We start from the raw sequence: 12,709 nt of genomic DNA on the forward strand, positions 1-12,709 counted from the left end.
ATCGTGGTCGTTCTATTGTGTTTTAATTTAACAGTTGCATTTTTATATTGATGTTGATCATCACTTAATGTTTGCATATACCAAAGTTTGACACCCAATAGCCGATGTATTTTTCATGCTGGGTTGTCGTTAAACATTAATTAATTAATTAATTCATTCATTCATTCATTCATTCATTCATTCATTCATTCATTGATTCATTCATTGATTCATTTATTCATTCGTTCATTAATTGTGGTCGTAAAAGGACCTGTTAGTCGAAAGGAAAACATATTAACAATAAAACCAAACTTACAACAATCTCTGCAACAATTTTGCCAGTGCACCACGTTTGGTATATTAAAGGCCGTGGTATGTGCTATCCTGTCTGTTGTATGGTGAATATAACATATAACTTAATACTGATGGAAAAATGCAGCGGATTTCCTATCTAAGTTTGACATCCAACAGCCGTCCCCTGTGCGTGCTGTAACCTCACCGTGGTGCAGGGGTGTAACATTCTCGTCGAGAATGGCCAATACAGCACAAATTGAAGTTTAGAGTAAAAGTCAGTATCTTATTTGTGATATTTGTATTTGTATTTTTGCACAGTTCTTTACACTGTTTTTATTTATATCTTGAATTTTTCAGTTGATGTTGATCATCACCATTGTTTCCATTACCATAGTTTGACACCCAATAGCCGATGTATTTTTCGTGCTGGGATGTCGTTAAACATTCATTCATTCATTCATTCATTCATTCCAATAGCCGATGGTTAATAATCAATATGCTCTCGTGGTGTCGTTAAACAAAACAAAGTTTAACTCTGCAACAAACCAAAGAACATAGTTAATTGATGCCACTTGGGATGGGGGTGGGGGGGGGGGGGGGTCGGATGTTACATTTTAAGGGGGACATAGATAAAGCACATACATTAGCAAATTTGAAGGGGATTCAATTGTTATTTGGGGAGGGGGCTCCCCCATGACCCCTACTCCTGAATGTGCGCCTGAACAGGTTAACCGAATTATATAGGTGATCGTGCATGTCATATATAAATGGCACGAGATTTGTCTGTCAATAGAAATGAGCAAATACCAGTCTGGCAGCTTCACGGCTAAATCCAGGTAAATTAATTAATATATAACTTTATTGCACAGAAGGAGAGGAAAAGCAAACGAGGGCATTCTTTTGCCAATTACTGGATCCATCCTGGGTTTATTTTACAAACAGAAAGAAAGTTAATAATTATAACAAGAAAATGACATTGCATGTAAAACATCAGACAAACCCGACCCTATGTATTAAAGAAAGTTTTTCCGAATACTGGAGGGTCTCTTTTATTTAGTACTTGCGGACAATATTTTAATGCAAAGTATATTTTAAACAGTTTGCAATGAAGATCTGATAAATGAATGGGTCAAGTAAGTATGGCCGATACGAGCACGATACAAGACTATTTCATCCTTCCTGCACTGCCTATAGAAGGACTGACACTCTACCAAGACCGGCTTGATGGCCTGAAGCTTGTTCGCAACTGCACCATCTCAATCATGGTGCCAAGTCAAAAATATAAATTGGTTGATACTATATTTTTGGCATGAGGCAAATCCAAAGCAGACTTGGCAGCTGAATCTACCTTTTCATTACCCCTGATGCCAACATGGCTGGGCACCCAACAAAATACAATATCTTTATTGGCAATGGATAAAAAGACACACTTTCGTATCACCATCTCAATTAAGGGATGGTCCAGCTTGATATTTCGTAAAGCTTGGAGACACGAAAGTGAGTCGGTAAAAATAATAAATTTGGATGCAATTGAATGCTTGATTTCTTCTAAGGCTTTAATGACTGCCCAAACTTCAGCATTAAAGATCGATGCTGAGTCAGGCAATCTCATGTAAATGATTGTGTCTGAAGGAAAAACTGTAGCATAAGCCACATAATTCCCATTCCGTGATCCGTCTGTATAAACAGGAATGTAATCACGGTATATGTCTTGAATTTCCATGAAAAGTTGTTTATAGACAACAGCATGTGTAAGATCTTTCTTCAGATGCGCAAGATCAAACACAATTGTAGGTGGTGTAATACACCAAGACGGTAAAACAAAATATGAAGGAGTTTCCAAAGTGTCAGTTAAATCAATGTTGGAAAGCGACAAAAACGCTGAATGTGAAGACCAAATGATGAATAGCATTTGGCCTTGCATCAAACAACTTCATATATTTGTTATCAAACATCGCTCGATGTGTTGGATGTTTCGGTAATGATGTAATCTTGGTAGCATACTGTAGAGAAAGCTTTACACGCCTAACACCCAAACAAAGTTCGTGTGCATCAACGTACAAGCTCTCCACAGGTGATGTTCGAAATGCACCAAGACAAAGCCTAAGTCCCTGGTTATGTATAGGATCTAGCATCTGCAAGTAAGACTTGCGTGCCGACCCATACACAATGCATCCATAATCTAGTCCGACGCCATATAACCGTAAATAAAATGTGTTGAGTGCGTCGTTAAATAAAACATTTCCTTCCTTCCATAATCTAATTTTTACCTCACAAGAGATCTATACAGACTGAGCATAACCTTTCGGTCTGCTCCCCATTCCGTATTACCAATAACTTTTAAAATATTGAGAGCTTTTAAGCCCTTCTTTTTAACATATTTAAGATGAGGCACAAACGATAGCTTCCTGTCAAATATAAACCCCAGAAATTTAGTCTCCTCCACAACTGGAATTGGATTTTTGTCCAAAAACAACTGTGGATCTAAGTGGAGACCTATTTTCTGGCAGATATGCATAGAAACCGTTTTTGCCTTTGAGAATCGAAAGCCATTGTCAGTTGCCCACTGATGATGTTTATTCAAGTAAAGCTGCAACTTACGTTGAATGATACTCATATTGGACGATCTGTAACAAATTCTAAATGGTTGACAATAAATACATTAATTGCAGTACATACACACATACACAAACAAATACAATTACACATATCAATATATTGTGTAAGAATACAGATATTTAAAAGAATAAAATCTAAGTAATGTTTGATTTCAATTATCAAAAACGATTTTAATAGAAAAAGAATACCATTTATTATTTAAAAACTAGGGTCTGTCACTTTAAAACAATATAACTGTCTTGATGATGTAGTGGTTAAGCAATCGGTTTTAAAGCTGGTAGATACTTGGTCGAGTCCAGTTCCGGCTCCAACCCAGAGCAGGTTTTAACGACACAATTAGTAGGTCTAGGCTTAAGTCCACTACACCGACTTCTCTCTGGCTAATCACTAGCACCTAACCACTAACCCTCTGTCCTGGACAGACAGCCCAGATAACTGATATTTTAATGAATGAATAAATGAATGAATGTTTAACGACACCCCAGCTATTGGGTGTCAAACTGAGGTAAATGTTTCAATGAAGCGATGATCAACCCAGGGCAGTGTGCATGAACGTTAATTAGATATAAGGAAGAAGGTAACTCAAAATAAGATGAAATGAAACATTATTTCATTAATAAAATGTAACATTATCTTGCTTTCAAAACCTTGCTGTTAGGTGTTCACCTTCCACACAACCAATCACCATATTTCATCTAATATCCGAAACGAGCTGATTTACTACGCAGCGTTTCATATTTCATACTTTTCAAATTGGCTGACATCAAAGGGAGGAATGTCATCTTCTTGTTGTTGGCGCTACTAAACAACTATAAAGAAGACGTGTGGCAGGAGATAATATATGCTGGCAGCGTCGTGGGTAGACAACATATGTCTCCGTGTTGACGTTTAACACGGTGTCTAGAGTGCGAGAAGTTTTGTATTGTTTTCTTGTTAACAAAAACCCACGAAAACAATTTTAGTGTTTACAAACCTCGCTTCACTACTAGACGTTCTTCTTCCTAGTGGTCAAATAATGAAGGTATTCTTACTGATTTTTGCAGCTTTGTTCGGGTCGACCAGATCACAGGGTAAGTCATTAAATATTAATAATTTTCACAGCTAGTTTATACTGGCAGATAATGTCATGTTAGATGATTTAAATTACCGGAAGTATGAAAAAAACCAACCCAACAAGATGTACATAGACTAGATTCGAACCTACTGTGAATAGCATTTGATAGCCCGTGAGCACATCACCAACCTGTTAATCCACAAAAATAAGTTATCAGTTAATTCTAACGTAGCGTTGTACTTCAAAACACTAAGTTCGAAAGCAATGCAAAATATAATATTCAGCAATTAATTAGTTAAAAGTTAACCATAACGCGTATTTCCAAACACTCAGTTGAAAATCAATGCAGGGCATCAATGAGTCAGTTAATCTGTTAATCCTAGCGCAGCTTAGTATTACCAAAAACAAGACAAGACATAGTATTCAGCAATTCACGAGTCCGTTAATCAGTTAATCTTAGCGTAAAGTTATATTTCCAAACACTCATTTCAAAAGCAATGCAAGACACAGTATTCAGCAATCAGTCAGTTAATCAATTAATTGTAGCGTAAATTTGTATTTCCAAACACTCATTTCAAAAGCAATGCAAGATACAGTATTCAGCAATCAGTCAGTTAATCAATTAATTGTAGCGTAAAGTTATATTTCCAAACACTCATTTCAAAAGCAATGCAAGATACAGTATTCAGCAATCAATGAGTTAATCAATTAATTGTAGCGTAAATTTGTATTTCCAAACATTCAGTTAAAACGCAATGCAAGACACAGTATTCAGCAATCAATGAGTTGCGTCAATGTTTGTTCAGCTCCCTACAATTAGGCAATCTATCAGCAGCAATACAGACCCAGTATGCAATACAGACCCGGTATGGGTAACAAAAACCGAACAAATTGTCTATTGACCGGATTCCAACATACAGCATTGACTTCAATTGTATGGTCGTCTCTCGAGGTTCCAGATAACAGCACTACAATATCTAGTCATATTAGTATTCATGCAGTTATACCACAAGGTTGTGTTGGTCCTGTTAGTGTTTGGCTAACAGTGTCAGTGTCCAAGTAGCAATTGTGTACGCACGCACGCACGCACGCACGCATGCATGCACATACATATCTACATATGTGTTTTTGTTTCATATATTATGGTGGGTTAACATCTTGCAACAATTTAAGTATTGGCATACTACTACTACTGCTACTGCTACTGCTACTACTACTACTACTACTACTACTACTACTACTACTACTACTACTACTACTACTACCTACTACTACTACTACTATTAATAATAATCTATATTCCAGTGTTGTGCTGCCTGTCGGGAGACTATAGGGATGTGAGTTTTATAATAATCTATATCTGTGTATTATATTAATCTACATTTTAGCACAGTCAGGCGACTAAAGAGATCTGTGTATTATAATAATCTATATTTCAGATAGTGTCAAATATATATGTATCATACTAATCTCTATTTCAGCTCAGCGTGTTTTAGCCTGCCAGGCGACGAAAGGGATCTATGTATTATACTAATCTCTATTTCAGCTCAGTGTGGTTTAGCCTGCCAGACGACTAAAGGGATCTGTGTATTATACTAATCTCTATTTCAACTCAGGCGACGAAAGGGATCTGTGTATTATACTAATCTCTATTTCAGCTCAGTGCGGTGCAGCCTGCCAGACGACTAAAGGGATCTATGTATTATACTAATCTCTATTTCAGCTCAGTGTGGTGCAGCCTGCCAGACGACTAAAGGGATCTGTGTATTATACTAATCGCTATTTCAGCTCAGTGTGGTGCAGCCTGCCAGACGACTAAAGGGATAGGTGTATTATACTAATCTCTATTTCAGCTCAGTGTGGTGCAGCCTGCCAGATGACTAAAGGGATCTGTGTATTATACTAATCTCTATTTCAGCTCAGTGTGGTGCAGCCTGCCAGACGACTAAAGGGATAAGTGTATTATACTAATCTCTATTTCAGCTCAGTGTGGTTTAGCCTGCCAGACGACTAAAGGGATAGGTATATTATACTAATCTCTATTTCAGCTCAGTGTGGTTTAGCCTGCCAGACGACTAAAGGGATAGGTGTATTATACTAATCTCTATTTCAGCTCAGTGTGGTGCAGCCTGCCAGACGACTAAAGGGATAGGTGTATTATACTAATCTCTATTTCAGCTCAGTGTGGTGCAGCCTGCCAGACGACTAAAGGGATAGGTGTATTATTCTAATCTCTATTTCAGCTCAGTGTGGTGCAGCCTGCCAGGCGACGAAAGGGATCTGTGTAGACGATGGTCAGGGTTCTATGTACTGCTCCTGTTCAGCTGGATTCTCACAAGCACCAGGAGATCCCACCTCGTGTGTTGCATCCTGTGAGTTTGCCATTTAAGGCACCGGTACTCTTGATTAAACGCGTGAACACGTAAAATATAACAGACATTCTGAGAGTACTGATAAAGCAATACATGTCCCCCTGCACATTTTCGTATATCCTAAGTTCAAGGGTCATAACTCTGTAAAACATTGGCAAGTTCAAAGCCCTTAACTGTGAAAAATGGGTAAATTGTCATGAAAGTCAAACTTTATCTGTAATAGTACATTCTAAATCCACAAACAAAATTTTGGATCGATATCTTGAGGCATTGGGGGAAAATTTCCGTACCGCCTAAGTTCAAGGGTCATAACTCTGTCAAATATGGGTAAATTGTCATAAAATAGTATATGATAAAGCGTCGCGCACAATTTCTGCTCAAAATATCAAGGCATTGCGTAAAAAACATCCGGAAAATTATAAGTGGGACAGACGGACGGACAAACCGACAGACAGAAGGACGATAGGGGACTAATAACTAACACTAATCATAGGAAGCCCATAGACGTTATAGAACGATAGATATGGGAAAGAAGGTGAGAGAAAAAAGGAAAAGAGGGAAACTATAGAATTCGGTACTACACGTTTCGACTTGTATGGCACCTAAGTTAACTATAATTTGCTTTGTCCAGTTTTTGCGAAAATGCGAATGATCCACTCTTTTGTATTGTTTTAGGGTCGTTTTAATAATGTATATTTTAGGGTACATACATTTAATAAAAATGATGCAAAGATATATTACCTATAATACCTCAGTAACATGACTTTGGACATAATCAACAGGTACGTCTCTCTGTCTGTCTGTCTGTCTGTGTCTCTCTCTCTCTCTCTCTCTCTCTCTCTCTCTCTCTCTCTCTCTCTCTCTCTCTCTCTCTCTCTCTCTCTCTCTCTCTCTCTCTCTCTCTGTGTGTGTGCATGTGTGTGTCCAAAAGTACTTATACACATGTACATGACAAAACCCCCAACAAAAACCCCAATAACGAAACAAAACAAAAATCAAAAACAAAAATAAAATCAAAACCAAAAATAAACACGTTTTGCGCTAAAAATAAATGCAAATAAATGTGAATTGTGGAGCGAGGAGGGAGGGGGGGGGGGGGGGGGGGGGGGGGGGGGGGGGGGGGGGGGGGGGTGGGGGGGGGCAGTCGAGACCCTCCAGACCCTGAATCCGCACCGTATGAGTTCTGTTTCTCAATCTTTACTCTATAAAAAAATGTTCTATAAACAAATATATGAATTTTGTCTATATCTGTCTATTCCTATGACTTCCATACCGACACTATTGCTCTACACCTGGTGTGTTATATAATATTATCTTATATATAATATTATCTTACTACATTGCTATCAAACTGCAGCTATCCTCGTGACGTCAGGGTGTCGCTTCATGGGATGTGGAGCCCATGCGGACTGCAAGGAAAACAAATTGACTGGGAAGTATGAATGCATGTGTCAAGCCGGTTTCGAGAAGAACCCGAACAAGAACTCGGAATGTATTCGTAGTAAAGGTAATTAACACGTCATATCTGAGGCGGATCTAGCATTTTCTATACTCTGTGAACTATTTTCCGATACTGTAGTGTATCAGTGTTAATTTGGAACAGTGACTTCTCCCTATTATAAATCATAGAACATGACTGGTCCCATTTTGAATATATGTATCTTGCACATGCACACTTAAATATAATAAGTTTGTCGATCATATTTTTATGAATTATTTCCTGGTGCGAAACACCACAGATACCGTTTAGGTGTGGGATTTAACTTAGTCGGCAGAGCGCTCGTCACCCAAGGTGCTTGGATTGTCGGATCACGCTTTCTCGACGGACCCATTGCGTTTGTTCCCGCTCCAGTCAGTGCTTTACGACTGGTATATTAAAAGAAGTGGTATGTACTGTACTGCCTGTGGGAAAATGCATATTAAAGATCCCTTGCTACTAATGGAAAAATAAACTGTAGCGGGTTTCGTCTTAAGTCTGTGCATCTGGATTACCAAATGTAATAGCCGATTATTAATTAATGTCAACTAGTGATGTTGTTATACAAAACAAAACAACTTTATCCTTAACCGAAACGGTTCATGGCTGCAACAGAAAATATAATTTATATTTATAACGAATTAATCTGTTTATTTTTCAGCGAGTGCCCCCAAGTTTAATGGGTGCAGGTATATCGGGTGCGGAGACCCGCAGTTTGGGCGGTGTATTTTTACGACCACTGGTACTTACCAGTGTCAATGTTACACCAACGCCCAGCTCGATTTCTTCACACAGAAGTGTGTAGGTAAGTGAATGTTACATAACACTACTGTGTGGGACAATGTACATTATATATATATATATATATATATATATATATATATATATTTATTTATTTATTTATTTATTACATAATGAAAATATATCTGTATTCTTATTGGTCAAAAACCAGTCACATGACCGTCCGTAAATAGTGATATTGCCCTGAGACGGTCTCACCGGTCCATCAAAAGTGATATTGCCCTGACCAGTGAAAATAAAGATGAGACAAAATTTTATCCAATTAATGAGTAGGTAACGCAATGCAACGTCAACTGCTAATTCTAATGTAAACAAGCACAAACTTGTGATAAAACGCTTTGCTGTTCTTCAGCAAAAAGATAACATCTTTAGTCATACCGAGTTTAATTCCGCAAATACGACAAAAACAAGGTCAGTAATCGTCAAATTGTGTATGGAATATATCGCAGATTTAGAAAAGTACACGATACATCAAAATGCATTTGGAATCGGCACTCTCAGTATTTTATGTTACAAATAAAAATGCATTTGAAGGTAATCGGTAACTGTTCAGTATAAATATATGTTCAGATTTATCACATTTTGTGTTTTATTTTGCTATTAATATGATTTTGGCACTCTTGCTGGTTATAATGTCTCGAATTTGATTTTTTGTCTTGGTAACGTTTCAACTGTTTATTTCCGCATTCCTCTGCGTGTCATACAACGTCATAGGATTACGTGACGTCACTAAATCCCATCAGTTTTAACGCATTGCGGGAAATTATAAGCATTGGCGTATTTAGATTCTGATAAACAAAGCAGGAATGTACGAGTCTTATGGATAACATTATGTAATAAAACAATTATTGACCACATTTCGGGCAATATCATGTTTTATGGACCGAAGAAATTGATATTGACCTCGGCCGTTGGCCTCGTCAATATCAACTTTTTCGGCCCATAAAACATGATATTTTCCTCAATGACGGTCAATAATTGATATATATATATATATATATATATATATATATATATATATATATATATATATATATATATATATAGAGAGAGAGAGAGAGAGAGAGAGAGAGAGAGAGAGAGAGAGAGAGACACACACACACACACACACACGCACACACATACACACACACACACACACACACACACACGTATATTATCTTTCTTTGGTGAGAATATCATTCGTTATTTTCGTTAACACACATACGTGCAATAACATTTTAAAGAAATACGACTGGCTGCTTCTAGGTGACGACCAGGTCACGAATGTCATACCATCAAATGAAAACAAAAGCACGGTCCAATCAATAAATCTGTGACGTACAAATTAACCTGAAATTTAATTGTCTGTGACACACACGTTAACTATAAGCGCTAGGGCCATACTTACGTTTCTGTTGGAATAGGCGTTTAAATTTATTTTAAAACTGTTTTCTGAAGAAATGTAAGAAACAGAATACTACATTCGTGTCTGGTAACTCCTTGTTTCAAAACGTATCCAACTCGCTTTTGCTCGTTCGATACGTTTTTAAACAACTCTTTGTAAGATACACGGTAGATAACGGCCGCTCATGTAGTATTCTCTATTTAACACATGACAAACAATTGTTTAACTATCAAATGAGCTCTTTTTGCGTAGGGTTAGATTTGTCCGACTAATCGTAAGAGGGGCAGTCTTCCTATAGAGAAACGAGAAAGGATGCTTCATCCTAGATAGTTGCAGTCCTCTTATAGACAAACAACAAATAATACAGTTCTGAGAATTTGCAGTCCTGTAAGCAAAATTCAAAGGATGCATCATCCTAAAAAGTGACATTACTCCAGCAGGCTAAGTATAAATGGTGCTTAGTCCTAGGAAGTTGCAGTCCTTCTATTAAATACGTGGGTGCAATCAAGACATTGCCAAACATCCGTTTGACTCTGCCTTGTACAGATATACAGGCAGCCTTGTACATAGATACACGCAGGAGTCCTTTATAGCTCATACACGCAGGAGTCCTTCATAGCTCATACACGCAGGAGTCCTTCATAGCTCATACACGCAGGAGTCCTTTATAGCTCATACACGCAGGAGTCCTTCATAGCTCATACACGCAGGAGTCCTTTATAGCTCTATGGTAGAGTGCTTTCTTCAGATGTGACCTTTACCATAGTTTGACACCCAATAGCCGATGTATTTTTCGTGCTGGGGTGTCGTTAAACATTCATTCGTTCATTCATTCATTCATTCAGATGTGACCAGTGGTGGGATTGGTCACCCCGTAGGACACGTTATATTCCCATTCCAACAAATGATCCACGTCTTGTATATCAAACTGTGATATGCATAACAGAAGTTCCTTGCTAATCGCAGCGTAGCCAGTTGTTATCTGGAAAGTACTTGAAAAACATCGATGCATTCCTCTTAACCTAGCTGAAGATTCCTCAGGCTACATTCTATTTATACGTATTAGCACATAAAAATATCAGAATTCTCATACATGTATATATATGTCCATACTGATAACCTCCATCATAAAATGTTCATAACTGATGCCCCATGAACTTGGTCTTGTTGTACTTCCTACAAAGGATCTTCACTTCCTGTCTGAATGTATATTTCTTTGCATACAAATTTTGAGCATCCATACTGTTACTGTCTTTGCATATGCCAAAATTAGAAATTACATTTTAAAACATTTAAGTAAATTATGTTGTCTAAGAGCACACCGTGTACCAACCAGGCATTCTACATTTGACCTTGACCTTGTTTACATAATTGCTAAAATATTGTAAAATTGTCTTATAGTCTTATACTGTTAATCATGAAAATGTTAAAGAGTAATATATTTTTTAACAAAATATTAAAATGTATATAACCTTGCAAGGGATATGAGATTTCGGCATAATTTCTGAAATAAAATAATGATTTTTTAAAAATAATGTGTGAAATATATTACAAATATATGTTGTTTCATTTAGAGCCGGGACCTGAAATGTTACCATTTTTGATATTGACCCATAAACACCAGAGTTCTCAAATCTGAACAGATTACGGTCAGAAAACATTCGAGCTACTTTTTACCATGACGTACTCCATTGCATGAGTAATGTTTAAATCGTTTAGTTTAATTATTTAATTATTAATTTGTTATTTTTCAGAGAAACCTTATGACATGTTTTCTGGTAACTCGTTCTGGCCATACATGTTTATGGGCGACTGGCTCTGGTGAAACTACTCAAGAGACGATATCACGTGTACATAAGAGGAGGCAGAGAAGGAAATCAACGGACTAGACTACTATTACCCACGATTTGTGTTTGCATCTGAGATTCACGTTTAGAGTTATCAATTGTTTTTACATTATTAGAATACCCGGAAACCTGTGTTTCGTTCTGTAGATCTATCTGCTAGAACAGTCCTGTGTTACCGAGTTATATAAGTGCAGTGTATCTCTTAAGAGTAAACATCATCTAAAAGGTGGCATCACGATTCCATAATGTGCTTCGAATGCAATTTCAAGACAAAAGAGATGACTTAAAATGCGTATATGATAAAACTATTATTGTTCACACCTTTGTAAAGGTAGGAATTGACACGGTCGGCCGTCAGTAAGACTCGAGTTAGTTACCTGTCGTCGTGCTGACATCTATCTGTTAGATATGAACTCTACTGTAAGACAGTCGTTTGATTTATTTGGCATTCCGTCTGTACAAAATATCATCATTAGGAAAATAAATGAAGTTTTATTATCCTCTTGTTTGTCTACAGTTATTGTTATGTTACCGGAAAAATTATTATTTAGTTAAACACCATTATGAAAAAAGCACAAATGAATTTAATCAAACACCGTCTTCTCGCTAGTTCGTTAGTTACATAATATTAAACTGTACAATAGTATTGATTTAATTAAAAACCGATATTGAGGTCCCTACCATACATTTTAGGAACATTGCATACAGAGAGAGAGAGAGAGAGAGAGAGAGAGAGAGAGAGAGAGAGAGAGAGAGAGAGAGAGAGAGAGAGAGAGAGAGAGAGAGAGAGAGAGAGAGAGACAGAGAGAGAGAGAGAGAGAGAGAGAGACAGGGAGAGAGAAAGAGTGAGAGAGCGATATATATATATATATATATATA

General features: G+C 37.3%; 1 protein-coding gene across 1 annotated transcript; it reads left to right on the forward strand.

The window, feature by feature from the left end:
- The first annotated feature begins 3,728 nt into the window (after positions 1 to 3,728).
- LOC121381380 (matrilin-3-like) lies at positions 3,729 to 12,328 on the forward strand. The gene is made up of 5 exons (XM_041510669.1): positions 3,729 to 3,962; positions 6,190 to 6,318; positions 7,676 to 7,825; positions 8,457 to 8,600; positions 11,738 to 12,328. Exons 1-5 carry the CDS (start codon positions 3,908 to 3,910, stop codon positions 11,806 to 11,808), a joined length of 549 nt encoding a protein of 182 aa, XP_041366603.1. The 5' UTR covers positions 3,729 to 3,907; the 3' UTR covers positions 11,809 to 12,328.
- The last annotated feature ends 381 nt before the right edge of the window (positions 12,329 to 12,709 follow it).

Source organism: Gigantopelta aegis, chromosome 9 (assembly GCF_016097555.1).
Source record: "Gigantopelta aegis isolate Gae_Host chromosome 9, Gae_host_genome, whole genome shotgun sequence".
Classification (NCBI taxonomy): Eukaryota; Metazoa; Mollusca; class Gastropoda; order Neomphalida; family Peltospiridae; genus Gigantopelta; species Gigantopelta aegis.

Bases quoted from the DNA above. Each gene is read 5' to 3' on its own strand.
- LOC121381380 (XM_041510669.1), top strand. From the start codon at position 3,908: ATGAAGGTATTCTTACTGATTTTTGCAGCTTTGTTCGGGTCGACCAGA. The intron at 3,963-6,189 runs GTAAGTCATTAA...TCTCTATTTCAG, and splicing joins CGGGTCGACCAGATCACAGG to CTCAGTGTGGTGCAGCCTGC. The intron at 8,601-11,737 runs GTAAGTGAATGT...GTTATTTTTCAG, and splicing joins CTTCACACAGAAGTGTGTAG to AGAAACCTTATGACATGTTT.